Here is a 16,135-nt window from a genome sequence, read left to right on the forward strand (position 1 = left end):
TGAGCAGATGCCAGCATCATGCTCCCTCCACAGCCTGCAAAACTGTGAGCCAATTAAACTTTTCTTTATAAATTATCCAGTCCCAGGTATTTCTATAGCAATGTGAGAACAGACTAATACAACATGCCTGCCTGGCTGCCCAAATTCTAAATGTCTGTTTCTGTCTGCCCCACAAGTTCCAACACATTCCTTTTCAGCTAAGACACAGAAACGGGAGCTAAAACGTAATCCATAATACCATTAGTACCAAAATCGGGTGCAGAGCTTCTGATCTGTCCAGAAAGTGAGTCTGGGAGAAGGGAGCAGATAACACCACACAGGAGGAGGCGGCATGAGTGTTGTGAGGCTCAACCATGGCCCCTGGGTGCCTAGTCCCTAGCACTAGTGCCCAGTGCTCAAGTGCCTCCGTGAGACTCCAGCGGCATTTTTAATCAATGTATGATCTGATGCTCCAAAAGTCTGAGGCTACTTAATTGCAGCACTGTGACCTAGGTGTCCGGACCACCAGGAAGTAAGTACCCAAGAATCCCTGATCCATTAAGGGGGATGAGCCTCCACACTTGGGGAGCCTTCCATCCCAGATAGGGACCCCAGGATGCTAGAAAGAGCACACTGATTTAGCCACTTTGCTTTTCTTTGTCATCCTACTTTGCTACAGTTTCCAATAAACTTCAGTACCTAGTAAGTTGGACCTAAAGAAGAATTTACAAATGTAAGTGGAATTCACAGAGGCAGAATTGAGAGGGATACCTGCAAGTGAGTCAGGTTAGATTGCTCCCAGACATACACTACTCCCCTGTCACCACCTAAATGTCATCACTGAAATGAAACACACTCATGAAATCATAGATTTATATCTTTGCCATTTATTTTTTAAAATCTTATTCAAAATATTAAATAATAGTTTCAGATATGAAAAAAATTACTGCAATAAAATGGTTCAGGGGTGTTTCCATTGTGCTTCCCTTCCTTATTAGGAAAGTACACTCTCCGCCCAAGAGGCGGGATGGAAGGCCTTCTTCCAGCTCTACAGAAAGCACAAGCCCACTGGCTCCCCCGGGCCCTGCTTAACATATCTTAGGGCTATGTTTTCTAAAAAGCTGTAGTTAACACTTGTAAGTTAACCATGGTTCAAATCACATATTTACATACTGATCAATTCTTTATGATAGAAAGACAAACATAAATGAAATATAGTAAATAATTTCCAGTTGCCATAAAAAACAAAGAAAAGAAAACAAGTGTGGGGGAAAAAAGGTCATTGTACACAAATATCCTTTATGTATACAAACAATTTCATTCAGGTATAATTTTAATTTGAAAGACCTAGATACAGTATTATTTAAGTGATAATGGCCCATAAGATTTATTCAAATTCACTGTAAAATAATAAACGAAGTAAACAAATCTGATACAACTTTAAACTCTGCCCATTGCTTGAAACCTTGGAGGAACCCATGCTATAATCAATTGCTAACTAAAAGTAATTGTACATGTATTTAACATTTTACCAGTTTCTACTTCTAAATTTAATATAGTAATTCCAACCAAAAAAATAGTATCTCTGTAACATTTTATCTATGTCCACTGCAAGCTGCAGAGTCTCTGTTGCCAAGATTTCTTGACACATTTAATGTTTTACCTAAAATTGTGGTCAGATTGAGCAATATCGTTATCCTAAATTATGTTTAAATTATCTAAAAATATCCAAAGCAGTTTTCTTGGAAGAAAAAAAAATACTACTCAAATCCAAAGCATTATCACACATGTCCTTGTACATTACAGTTTGGGAACACAAAAAAATGTGTGGATAAAAAATAGTATTTGAATGGCAGAGAATGAATGTGAGTCAGCAGTAACAGATATGTTAGAACTTAGTTACAAGTTTGGGATCTTTTGAAAGTAGCATCACTAATCCTTCCAAAAGAAGCGTAATAAATCTAAAACAATAAAAACTAACAGTGTAAATATAAGATAATGCTTAACTCACATTTTGGACACCTGATTAAACTCAGCTCTAAAAGTACAGATAAAAAATTATATACTCGTTTGTGACATTTAATTTCCAAAGCACCAAGGCAAAAGAGAGACCCACCTCTCATTTAAGTACCAATTGCCTATGGCAAACATCTGCACAATGTCATATAAAAAGTCAAGAAAATAAAATTACATAATAAGCAAATTCAAATCACAGTGCTTTAGAAAATATAATCATTGGTAATCTTCAAAGAAGGCATTGCCTCATTAACATTCTGATCTAGGCGATGGTATTCCACTGTTTTGGAACAAAGGCCATCACGCCATTTCCTGCTTTGAACCAGAAGAAATATCTGGAAAACAAAAGTAATTAAATAGGCAAAAGAGAAAACAGAGAATATGGTAAACATTTTTACAAGTGAAATATCTCTCTTCTAGGTTTCTAAATATAAAACACAAAATATCAACAACAAAAAAAACCTATTTTAGGCCGAGGCAGGCAAATCACTTGAGCTCAGGAGTTCAAGACCGGCCTGGGTAATATGGTGAAACCCCATCTCTACAAAAAATATAAAACTATCCAGGCATGGAGGCGCTTGTCTGTAGTCCCAGCTACTCAGGAGGCTAAGGTGGGAGGATCTCTTAAGCCCAGGAGGCAGAGATCACAGTAAGCCGTGACAGCACCACAGCACTCCAGCCTGGGTGACAAAGCAAGACCCTGTCTCAAAAAAAAAAAAAAAAAAGCTATTTTGCTTTCCATCTTGTAAACAAGGCTAAACAGTGCTTCTCGAATTTCAATATACACAGGAAGAGCCCAGGAATCTACTTGTTTAACAAATCCCTTAGATGTTCATAATAGAGATGGCCAAACACTAAACAGTGGGATATAATATCAGCAGCACTCAAGGTTCTGTCTACCCATAAACACTTACAAAGCTAGCAATATATCACTAAATACAAATAACCAGAACAGTTGGTTGGTTTGCTTTTTTGTGAACTATTATTAGATTCACCAATTCTCAAAGCTGGAAGGCATTTTGAAATTATCAGGTCCAGTTTCACTATTTGTCAGGTAAGGAAATCGGGGCCCCGAAGGGGAAGGTGGCTTTCAGGGTTACAAAGCAAGTTACAATAAAGTCAAGAACTGAAACTTCCTGACCAGTAAGTATTAAAAAAGGAATTGTGTGTTTAATCTCCCTTTAAGTATTTTAAAAGGCTTAACGATTCAGCTCTGGGACTGTACAGTGCCAACATGTACCCTCACACTCAATGTGATGTATCCTGTCCTATAGATGTCTCTTGTGCCTCACGTAATCCAGCAAACCGGTAACAGCACAGAAATGCTCATCACAATATTACTTCTGAACCAAAAATTGTAAACCATGAATCCATTATGTTTTTAGCCAGGCACAGTGGCTCACGCCTATAATCCCAACTACTTGGGAGGCTGAAGTGGGAGGATTATTTGAGGCCAGGAGTTCACCAGCGTGAACAACATAGCAAGATCCTGTCTCAAAAAATAATAATAATAATGTTTTTAAAGAATATTAAGGATATGGAAAATGCTCATGATTGGTCAGGTAAAATTCAAGACATAAAACTCTATGAGATAGGCGGGGTGCGGTGGCTCCCGCCTATAATCCCAGCACTTTGGGAGGCTGGAGTGGGTGGATCACTTGAGGCCAGGAGTTCGAGACCAGCCTGGCCAACACGGCAAAATCCCGTCTCTACTGAAAATACAAAAATTAGCCAGGCGTAGTGGCCCACGCCTGTAGTCCCAGTTACTCAAGAGGCTGAGGCACGAAAATTGCTTGAACCTGGGTGAACCTGGGAGCTGGAGGTTGCAGTGAGCCAAGATCGCACCACTGCACTCCAGCCCGGGAGACAAAGTGGGACTCTGTCTCCAAAAAAAAAAAAAAAACACTGTGAGATAATATTCATTAAAAATTATAACATACACCTATATGTATAAATTATGTGAACATTTATAGACCAGAAATACACCAAAATGTTAATAATGCTGAGAAGTAGTTTAAATTTTCTTTTCTAAACTCTTGTTTTCTCAATTCCCTAAAATAAACATGTAACACTTTATAACCAGAAAAAAAAATTAAAAGATCATTAAGTTCAATATTAATAAATTAAAAGACAAGTATTAACACTTTCTCCACAAGTATTCCTACTGAAGTAATGATGCCAAATTAAGACATAAACCCTTAAAAAAAATCACTGGGCTTTGGTATTGCTCATTAAGAAATAGGACTATTTCTTTTTTTAGAAGTACATACATTCAAGCATTCTGTCTGCAGTGTGTTAAAATACCCAACAGATTTACATGCTGATTAGACATCTCAATATTTTACTATGAATTTAAACTTCACTAAAAAAAAGGAAAGAGGGCTGGGCATGGTGGCTCATGTCTATAATCCCAACACTTTGGGAGGCCAAGGCAGGAGGATTGCTTGAGCCTGGGAGTTCAAGACCAGCCTGGGCAACATAGCAAGACCTCGTCTCTACAAATAATAATAATTTTTAAAAATTTAATTTAATAATTTTTAAAAATTAGTCGGGTGTGGTAGTGTGCATCTGTAGTCCCACCTACTCGAGAGGCTGAGGCAAGAGAATTACTTAAGCCTAGCAGGTGGAGGCTCCAGTGAGCTGTGATTGTGCTACTGTACTCCAGCTTGGGTGACAGAGTGAAACCCACTACACTTTTTCTTGCAAAAAAAAAGAAAGAACCATGAATCATCAAAAGCATTATGACTGAAATAAAGGGCTAAAAAAAATCCCAAACTTACCTTCCTTTTGTTGTGATATGTAATGTAAACAACAGCAATGCAAAAAGCAAAAATAATAAGATGAAAAAAGAAATGGCTGTCTTCCTCTTCTATATTTGAGGATGGCATCTTAAAAGATTTCACTGACTGTTCAATTTCCATGTAACCCCTGTTTTCTTCCAAGGTGTCATCAGACTCGTCGTCGTCCCTGGGGCCCATGGTCCAGTCATAGTCTGGTTCTCCGTAATCGCCATTGTCTAGAGTGTCTTTGGCTGTGGATGGAGAACTGTTCAGCATGAGAAGATCCTCCTCCTCTATACTAGGATCTTCATTGTTATCAGCTTCCTCTTGAGACAGGGTAGTAGGCGAGGGATGAGGGGCCACAGATGCTCCTCCACTTTTCTCGGTACTCGTTGTGGGAGGGAGGGTGGTACTGATTTGGGAAATAGAAGGTTTGGTTTGGTTTTCATGTGTTAAAGCATTCACATTTGGGGTAGAAATATCTGAGTTGAGTACAGTTGGGCTCGGTGAATCAGTCCGTGATACAACTGAAACAAAGAATATTAAACTGAAATCTCCAACTTTATCTCCACCAAGCTAAAAGCATATTTACCCAAATTTTACACTAAGCATTTCTCTCTGCTAAATTCCTATAACTTTCTCGAAAACTAGTTATTAAGTCTCAACAGCCAGCAATCAGTTACATTTCTTCTTAGTCAGTTATTCTTCAGATAACCGCTTTGCTAGATACTAACAACTTAAGCAGCATAAAAGACCTACTGCATTATACAGCCTGCCACCAAAAGAAAAGAAAAAGGTCTGACTTTAGGTCACGGTGGTAAAGTCCACATACATCACCCATCCCCTCTGTTTTCATTTCATAAAGGGTGTGGACTTCAGTTATCTTGCCCAGACTCTACCTGATCCCTAGAACAGAACAGTAAGTGGCTGATTCTCACTCAAGTAGGTCCAAGAAAAGATATGGAGTTTGGACCTAAATACTTTCAACACAATATAACAAATTCAGAGGAAGCTAAAAGCAAGCTGTAGACAGTAATTCTAAGTGATACTTGAACTAGAGGACTCCCTCTCCTAAATTTAAAGAAAAAAAAAAAAAAAAAAAAAAAGAAGGATCTTTACAAAGAAGAAAAAACTTCTAAAGGAGAAGCATCCGAACCTGGATGCTTCTCCTTTAAGTATTTTAAAAGGCTTAACTATTCAGCTCTGGGACTGTTCAGTGCCAACATGTACCCTCACACTCAATGTGATGTATCTTGTCCTATAGATTTGTCTTGTGCCTCATGTAATCCAGCAAACCGGTAACAGCACAGAAATGCTCATCACAATATTATTTCTGAACCAAAAATTGTAAACCATGAATCCATTATGTTTTTAGCCAGGCACAGTGGCTCACGCCTATAATCCCTGAGAGCTAAGGGACAACTAGACTATTTTAAAGATGGGGGAAGGCATGTAGGTATGGGAAATGTCACCAAATACACACACATTCTTATTTCCCTGTGCTGCTACCTACTCAGCACAGTTTACTAAAAGTAAAATTCTTTACGTAAGAAGAATTATTATTATTATTCTATCAAGAAGAGTCAACAGAGGAAGAGTCAACAGAGGAAGATTCAACAGAGGAATCCCTGTCTCTAATTTATAATCTAAGGTAGTATCTGTTGAAGAACTTCAAGAATCTCTACTACACTGAAAAAAAAAAAAAAAAAGAAAAAACAAAGAAAAAAAAAAAACCTCTGTCATGTGAGATCTAAACATATTCAGACTATATATATATTTGTTTGTTTGTTTGTTTGTTTTGAGACAGAGTGTTGCTCTGTCGCCCAGGCTGGAGTGCAGCGGCCCAAACTCGGCTCACTGCAAGCTCCGCCTCCCGGGTTCACGCCATTCTCCTGTCTCAGCCTCCCGAGTAGCTAGGACTACACACGCCCGACACCATGCCCGGCTAATTTTTTGTATTTTTTGTGGAGACGGGGTTTTACAGTGTTGGCCAGGCTGGTCTCTATCTCCTGACCTCGTGATCCGCCCGCCTCGGCCTCCCAAAGTGCTGGGATTACAAGTGTGAGCCACCGTCCTCGGCCTCAGACAATATTTTAAAGTCTATCACATTAAACTAAAATATTTTATAGGGGTAAGATTAAACCAAGTCATTCTAGTGCTTTCACAAACATGTGCATTCACACAAGTTAACGATCCAACAGACAACCCTTTCTTCATGTGAATACACTCTGGTTTGTGTATCACAGTTGACATCTATTTTGTGTAGAAAAAAAAGAAATAGCTGGTGTCAATTGTAATGAACAGAGGATCTCAGAAAAATAATGTAGTAAGTTAGTAAACAACAACAGCAAAAAAAAAAAAAAAAAAAAAAAAAAAAAAAAAAAAAAAACCCAGGCGCGGTGGCTCACGCCTGTAATCCTAACACTTTAGGAGTTCAAGGTGGGAGGATCACGAGGTCAGGAGATCAAGACCATTCCTGGCTAACATGGTGAAACCCTGTCTCTACTTAAAAATACAAAAAATTAGCCGGGCGTGGTGGCGGGCGCCTGTAGTCCCAGCTACTCCAGAGGTTGAGGCAGGAGAATGGCGTGACCCCGGGAGGCGGAGCTTGCAGTCAGCCCAGACAGCGCCACTGCACTCCAGCCTGGGTGACAGAGCAAAACTCCGTCTCAAAAAAACAAAACAAAACAAACAAACAAACAAAACCCCAATAAATTAGTAAAACTCTTCCCCTCCCCCTTTTTTTTTTTTTTTTTTTTTTTTTTTGACAGGGTCTCACTTTGTTGCCCAGACTGAAATGCAGCAGCACAAACATAGCTCACTGTAGCCTCGACCTCCTGGGTTCAAGCCCCCCATGTAGCTGGGACCACAGGTACATGCCACCCTGCCCAGCTTTTTTTATTTTTCATATATTTGTCCAATGTTACATGCAATTTTTTTCTTTTTTTTTTTGAGACAGAATCTCGCCATGTTGCCCAGGCTGGTCTCGAATTCCAGAGCTCAAGAAATCCTCCCGCCTTGGCCTCCCAAAGTGCTGGGATTATAGTAAAACTCTTAAAACATTTTCAATAATTGAGTTCCTTGAAATTTTTTACTGAAGAAAAGAGAAATAAACAGGACCTACAACTGAGTACATTACTCAGAAAACTACTAACAGGAATTTCTGAAAATAATTTTTGCATTTATCACTTCAACTTAGTTATAATTCAGGAATTTATGAATTATTATTTTCTGATACATTTAATTTTCCTGCCAAAGTACAAAAAACATGTTTTAAAATAAAATTTAAAACTGAAATAACTGAGAGCCAACTAACTAAACTTTTAAAAGAACAGTTTTGCTACGGGTGAGCACCTTTAAAGGACACACGCTGCTAGGAGAGGAATGATTATAAAGAAATTTCCACCACGCAGTACAGAATTCACAGTCATCAGCAAATCCCTTCTTTCACCCTTCACTTTCTTGTTACTACTGAAACCTGACTCTCCCTTAAGGACACATTTTCCCTTCAGCCCGTTTAAGTAATAGCTGTTTTTTCTCCCACATCCTTGTACCACTGAGTCTCGAGGAGGCACAGCTCTCCTCCTCATTTCCCTTTTCAGACTATTCTCCCATTCTCCTCCCTAAATGCCTCCAGCTTTGATTCTCTTATCTTAAGCTATCATCCACTAACTTACTTTCATCCACCAACTCCAAGGTCATGGCCCCTAATTCTTAATGATCTTTAGCTCCTGGCTCTAGAATTCACTCTATCTAAGAAAAGTACTCCTGCCTTGATTTCAAAATCTTTGACCTCCTCTCTTCTCATGACCTAACCCTCCTCTTTACCTCAGCCACTCACTCCCAGAGTCATTATCTATTATCACAACTCTTCCATAATCTCAATTTCTTGAATTCTACTTGCTGACATGACCTCCTATCCTTCCAGTTCATTCCTGGTATTCTCAATCCATCAACACCTCCAACCCTCTGATCTTCATTCCTTTACGGTCACCACCAAACCTTGCCCAATACACTCTCTTATCTCTTTATTCAGATTCAATTCTGTGTCAGCTATTATAATTGCTTTATAATCACTCTCTTACATCCATCGTCAATTCCCTTTCCCTTTGTCCACTTTGACCCATTCACTTGGTGAGACTACACTCATCCCTATTTATTAATAAATCAAACTCTCTGAATACTCACATCTGCACCCAACAGCTGAACATGGCTGGAAAAAATATACAACCATGCCACTGTTTTCATTTCATTTTCAATTCAACACCAAAGATTCAGGTATACGTTTAAAGTTGTTGGCAATTAAAATTGCTGGCAATTATATTTTCCTAGTCCACTTACCCTTCTACTCTCTTAGGACACCAGTCACATTTTCCTCTATCCACAAACTTCAAATGTCTTCTCTGTTACCCTCATTTTCAACTGATGACATCACTTCCTAACTTTTCTGAGAAAAATTAAAAGAACTTCCAAGAACTACCAGAATTCTAGACTCATAAATCCAACCACCTACTTGACATCGCCTCTTGGATGTTTGACATTGACATTAATATGTTCAAAATGAATTCTGGCTGGCTTTCAGGAAGACAAACACACTCTTCCTTATTTCTCCCACTAATAACAACGAAAAGCTCTGGACATTATGTATAAAATAACACAAGAACACTCTGAAAGTTGGAAAGAACTGGGTAGAACCGTTAGAGACCTCAGGATATGTGAAACAACATGGTGGTGACTTCCTTGGGTTTTTCTTTTTATTTCATATATCCCAGGTTAAAGACAAAAAATAAAATGGCAGACTTCATCCCTAACATATCCACAGTGCATTAAATATAAATGACCTAAATACATCAGTTAAAAAACAGAGATTGGCAGACTCAACTATATGATATCCATAGAAAGTTTATTTTATTTTATTTTATTTTATTTTTTGAAACGGAGTCTCGCTCTATCGCCCAGGCTGGAGTGCGGTGGCCGGATCCCGGCTCACTGCAAGCTCTGCCTCCCGGGTTTACGCCATTCTCCTGCCTCAGCCTCCCGAGTAGCTGGAACTACAGGCGCCTGCCACCTCGCCCGGCTAGTTTTTTTGTATTTTTTTAGTAGAGACAGGGTTTCACCGTGTTAGCCAGGATGGTCTCAATCTCCTGACCTCGTGATCCGCCCGCCTCGGCCTCCCAAAGTGCTGGGATTACAGGCTTGAGCCACCGTGCCCGGCCTTTATTATTTTTTTGAGACAGGGTCTCACTTTGTCAACCAGGCCGAAGTGCAGTGGCACAAACACATTTATAGCAGCTTTATTCTTAATAGCCAAAAACTGTAAACAATCAGGCATCCTTCAACAGATAAATAAACAGTGTAGTCTATCTATACCATAGAATATTACTCAGCAATGTAAAGGAACAAACGACCAGGACCAGTGGCTCACACCTGTAATCTGGGCACTTTGGGAGGCTGAGGTGGGTGGATCACAAGGTCAGGAGTTTGACACTAGCCTGGCCAACATGGTGAAACCTCGTCTCTACTAAAAATACAAAAATTAGCCGGGTGTGGTGGTGTGCACCTATAATCCCAGCTACTCAGGAGGCTGAGACAGGAGAACTGCTTGAACCCAAGAGGCAGAGGTTGCAGTGAGCCGAGATAGCGCTACTGCACTCCAGCCTGGGCGACAGAGCGAGACTCTGTGTCAAATAATAATAATAACAATAAAAATTTTAAAAATTAAATTAAAATTTTAAAAGGAACAAACTATTGACACATGCAACAACCTAGGTGGATCTTCAGAGAATTATGCTGAGTGAAAAGAGTCAATCCCAAAAGTTACAGACTGTATGATTCCATTTATGTAAGATTCTCAAAATTACCAACTTATACAAATGGATAATTTGTGGTTGCCAGGAGTTCAGGAAGGGTGAGGTAGGAGGAAAGTGGGGTGGCTTTGTAAGGGCAATCTGAGATACCCTTATGGTGATGGTAATGCCCTGTATTTTGACTGTACCAACGTTAATATCCTGGTCGTGATATTGCACTATTGTTTTGAAAGATGTTACTATTAGGAAAACTGGGTAGGGGATATGCAGGATCTCTATATTATTTCTTACAACTGCAAGTGAATCTATAATTATCTCAAAATAAAAAGTTTAAATAAATTCCTATGACCCACTCAAAAAACAAAAAAAGACTTGTTCTACCTAGTCTCCATCTCGATTAATGGCAACTACATCTTTCTAGTTACTAAAACTAAAAACCTTGGAGTTGTCATTTTTTTAACATCCCACATCCAATCTGTTATTCTAACAAATGCAGCATTTAAGGGCTTTTCACCCTCCACTGCTCCTGCCTGGTCCAAGTAACCGTTATCTCACATGGATTATTACAATAGCCTCCTAATTAATCTGCCTGCTTCCACCCTAACCTCTACTGTCTATACTCAACACAGCAGCCAGAGTCATTCTGTAAAAACCAAATGTTACTCCTGTACTTAAGACCCTCCAGGGCCATCCATTTCTCTCAAAAGGGAAAGTTTTCATAATAGCCTTCAAGATCCTACATGATCTGGCCCCCATTACCTCACTCTCATTCTCTTACTAATCTTCCTAACAGTTCTATCCCCATTACCTACTTAATAGATAGCAGACACTCAATATTTATTAAATATGCTCTTGACTCAACTCTCACCATAAATCTTACCACAAATCCCACACCACATCCCACATAGTATCTATGCACCTACTGCACTCCCTCAAGAGGCCATCCCATGGTTCCCAGCAAAACGCCACTCATTCTTCTAAGGATACCTCCAATATCACCCTATTCATTGTTTAACTCCAATACCTAGCACCAAGTAGGAGCAGAATATGTATTAGTCAAGCAGTAAAATCTTGAAAGTAATACACAAATACAGCACAAGAAAAACCAAATAATTGATCTGAAACATGTAACACAAAGGCTATCAACTTCCTCGAACTCCTCTCCTTCACATCAGAGAAGTTGATTAAGTCAGATATAAAGAGTATTCAGAACAAAGGTACAACTCTGACTTTATGGATTTAACTGTTGACCTTCTACAAGCATATAAATAAGACTTCTAAATCTTCCCTTTCCTAATTGATAGTTGAAGTTTGACGTTTTAAAAATACAGCTTAGGCCGGACACGGTGGCTCACACCTGTAACCCCAGCACTTTGGGAGGCCGAGGCAGGCGGATCCCTTAAGCTCAGGAGTTCAAGACCAGCCCGGCCAACATGGCAAAACCCTATCTCTACGAAAATACAAAAATTAGCTGGGCACGGTGGCAAGCACCTGTGGTCCCAGCTATTCAGGGGGCTGAAGTGGGAGCACTGCTTGAGCCCAGGAAGCAGAGGTTGCAGTGGGCCAAGTTTGTGCCACTGCACTCCAGCCTCGGCAACAGAGCAAAACCATGTCTCAAACAAACAAAAAAGGCCAGGCACGGTGGCTCAGGCCTGTAATCCCAGCACTATGGGAGGCCAAAGCGGGCAGATCACGAGGTCAGGAGATGGAGACCATCCTGGCTAACATGATGAAACCCCGTCTCTACTAAAAATACAAAACTAGCCAGGTGTGGCATACACCTGTAGTCCCAGCTACTCAGGAGGCTGAGGCAGGAGAATCACTTGAACCCGGGAGGTGGAGGTTGCAATGAGCCGAGATTGTGCCACTGCACTCCAGCCTGGCAACAGACTCAAAAAAAAAACACCTTTCTAAATTTCATTCTCCCCTTCCACTGGTCCGTTTTTAAAAACTGCCCTAAAATAAAACTATATCAGCATTTATTAAACTTAAGAATGTAGAGGACCCCCGAGAACTCATTCACACAATGGTTTGAGAAACAACGCCTTAAAAATGAAATGCATTATACATTAAGTTTAGGTGATCATCTGGGGACAATATAATGGCAAATGTAGAGAAGCAGGCATTTTTGAAATGGCATGACCAAGAGTTAATCACCCAGTGAGCTGAACTGCTTATGTTAATTTTTCAGACTTTATCAAAACAAAAACATAAAACAAAAATTCTTACAGACTGACAAGCATATAACCAAGCACTGACATTTTTTAAAACCTAATATAGAACAAACTTAAATAAATCTAATGTAGTTTACAATCTACTTTTGTAAAGTCACTTGAAATTTGGAACTCAACACATTCTAGACTAATTTTCTTACTATAGGAATGACTACTTTGAAATTATAAGGTATATTTACAAAAAATACTTATATCCCAAGCTACACTAGTGCAGTGGAGCTGCTCGCTTATTAAAACCATGTATGTTCGTTTTCATTTAGGTTCTTTCCAGGACAGAATCATTTGAATTTATGACATTTTAAACTGGTATATGTAAAGACTTAATTTAAAAGATAAAGATTCTCTAAAATGACTCAGTATAGTTAGAACAATATTTATAGGTCTCTAACAAATAAAAGCAAAGACTAAAGGACACTTAACACTCCCCATTCTGCCTCACTGCTTGCCCAATTTTCAACCACCTCTTAGGGGAAAAAAGCTGTTTCTGAAACTACAGTTGCCAGATATATACCCCTTAAGCATTCCAGCAGGAAATATAAACGTCTGTGTTTTATTTTTCTTAGATGATTAAATGGCCAAAACAATTAAGCTACTTAAGTTCTTTAGGAATGGAAACATCTGCATCAACCAGGGAAATCCTCATTACATTTCACTAATGATGAAAGGGCCTTGGGAAATGGACAGCAGTCCTTCCTCAGAGACTGCAAAGACTTCTGAGAGGGCGTCCAGTTAGCAACACTGAAATGTTGCTGAGGAAACATAGGTATGTACCCACAGTACTGTAGCAGAGGAATGTAGGGCTGGACAGGTCCTGTTGGCAAGAAAGAAAACACTATACCAGGTCATACTGTTTTGCAGCTGAAAATTCAGCTTTTAGGGAGAAACGCAGGATTGTGTCTTGGCCTGAAACAAAAATGGAACTACTAAACAAAATACCGTTTAATCCTTACAAGTTCTTATTAGTGGATTTTTCCCACCAAGTATCAGACACTGGTTTACAGATTTCCTAATTTCTCAATAAAAGCCTTCAATCTCTTGATTTCGCCATACAACATTTGCAAGAAATGAAAACTTTTATCAATCAAATCCTACAGATTCAATAAAATGAGGCAGGGTTATCCTGGTTAACCCAGAACACAGGGAAGAGGAATCATGATCTCCCTTGTCCCCAAACTCCTCTCCACCTCCCAGGCCTTCAGAGGCCCAACGGCCCAGTACTCTGAATCTTTATCAAACACCAGAACCTCCCAGGCCTCAAATATGCACCAGTACCCGAAGACAGCTCTTTCCTTTTCACTTTCCCTCTCGGAAATATTCCATTGGCTCAGTTCAGTCACTGGATTACTGCCCCTGCCCGCCTCGGTCTTTACCACTGACCTCTCCCATTCTGGAAAATCCCCACCTTTCCTTGGTCCTGCAAGATTCCCGAGTCCCCCAATCTCAGGACCCTTTCCAGACACCACATCCCCAGACCCGGCCATCTCCTCAGCTCCTGTCACTACTCTCTCTTCTAGAGTCTCCTAACTTTCCGATCCAAGAAATTTTGGAGACCCCACCACTGCCATTCCTTGTGGCAGCCCATTCTTCAACGATCTCTAGGCGCCAACACCACTCCTCCCTTCCCGCCCATCTACACATCCTGCTCCCTGCTCCCAGGGTCCCTGCATCTCTCACGGACCCCACTGCTCAGGCCCTTTGGAGACCCTACCACCTTGGACCCCTTCAGACACCATACTCTCCTTTCTCAGGCCCGCGGAGACCCTGCCCCAACCAGACACTGCTCCTGACACTCGGAAGTGCCCTTTCCCTGGCCCAGCCTGTCTCCTGGACTGCCCCCGAGCCCTCCCAGCCTTGCTAAGCCCGCACGGCCGCCGCGCCCCCCTTTACCACTGGATAGAGCAGCGGACACAAGCAGGAGCGCCAAGACCAGCGGCCGCGCCAACCCCGCAAGGGCTTGGATGGCCGACCCGGGCAGCAGTTTCGCTTGTTCTGACCCCCTCATCCTCTTCAGGACGACAGCGGCCATAACGGACTCGGCTGGGAGCCTGCGCTGTTGCTAGGCTTTACGCCATGACGTCAGACGCCGCGGCCCTCGGCACTTACGGCCCAGCGTGGTGACGTCGAAGCCTAGAGACGTGCTCTGGAAACCGGAATAAAAAGAAAGGATTTCGGGGAGGAAGGAGTTGCAGTTGGCGAATGTGGGGGCTGCTACACACTCGGCTGCGGGTTAAAGGTAGAATGTAACATGCTTAAGAGGGCCAAAGCGAGCCCCTCCCTGCCGCCTGCGTGATTGGGTACTATACAGCCAAAAAAAGCGTTTTTAGCCATTTTAAAAAAGAAGATCAAGCTGTAGAATAGGCTGATCACGAAAGCGAAGTAACTAACTGCTCTTCCTCTCTCAAAGGCGAAAGAAACACAAATGTTAACTTTGTGTTTGGGTGATGGGATTATAAGTAATTTTTAATAATCTTTCCCCACAATTATTTATTTTTTTCAACAAAAGATTTAGCACCTCTCCCTATTTAAGATACAGCAGTGAACAAAACGAACCCCCAGCCTTGGTAGAGTTTATTTTCTTGTGAGGGCGACTGTGGTATAAAATACACACTATACAAGATGATAAAGATATTATGGACCGGCCCGAGTGCAGTGGCTCCCAGCACTTTGGGAGGCCGAGGCAGGCGGATCACCTGAGGTCAGGAGTTCGAGACCAGCCTGGCCAATATGTAGAAACGCCGTCTCTATTAAAAATACAAAAATTAGCCAGGCGTGGTGGCGCGTGCCTGTAATCGCAGCTAAACTGAAAAGGCTGAGGTAGGAGAATCGCTGTAACTCGGGAGATGGAGGCTGCAGTGAGCCGAGATGCCACTGCACTCTAGCCTGGGCCACAGAGAGAGACTCTGTCTCAAAAAAAAAAAAAAAAAAAAAATTGTGGAGGAAAGGTAGGTAGCTAGGAAGTAGGGGTAAGGGGCTGCCATTGAAAATAACTTCGATTTCCTAAAATAAGCTTCTCTTTTTAAATTTTGTTACTTCAAATCCCCAGTATATAAAAATGCAAACTTACAAACTTCCAAGAAGTTCACCTAGGGCCCTGGCACCATACTTTGCTCTGTGTGTACGTTCTGTGAATGTCTCCTTAATAAACAGATACAGGCTTCAATTCATAAAACTTCCATTTGATCAATTTCAGGAAAATCAATGTGACGGTTAAGCAAGACATTTATTGTACCCACAGCTTCACCACTCTGGTCTCTATGACTCCCTGCGAAGGTTGCTGTCATCCCACAGAGACACAGCTGAGCTGCCTCTCTAAAGGGCC

The 16,135-nt window shown here is 40.9% G+C and overlaps 1 protein-coding gene across 1 annotated transcript; it reads right to left on the minus strand.

Moving 5' to 3' along the window:
• Positions 1-848: 848 nt before the first annotated feature.
• Positions 849-14,883, minus strand: C6H5orf15 (chromosome 6 C5orf15 homolog). The gene is made up of 3 exons (XM_001107409.5): positions 14,704-14,883; positions 4,776-5,302; positions 849-2,330 (listed from the first exon to the last, which is right to left on the minus strand). Exons 1-3 carry the CDS (start codon positions 14,840-14,842, stop codon positions 2,199-2,201), a joined length of 798 nt encoding a protein of 265 aa, XP_001107409.2. The 5' UTR covers positions 14,843-14,883; the 3' UTR covers positions 849-2,198.
• Positions 14,884-16,135: the final 1,252 nt, after the last annotated feature.

This window comes from Macaca mulatta, chromosome 6 (assembly GCF_049350105.2).
Source record: "Macaca mulatta isolate MMU2019108-1 chromosome 6, T2T-MMU8v2.0, whole genome shotgun sequence".
NCBI lineage: Eukaryota > Metazoa > Chordata > Mammalia > Primates > Cercopithecidae > Macaca > Macaca mulatta.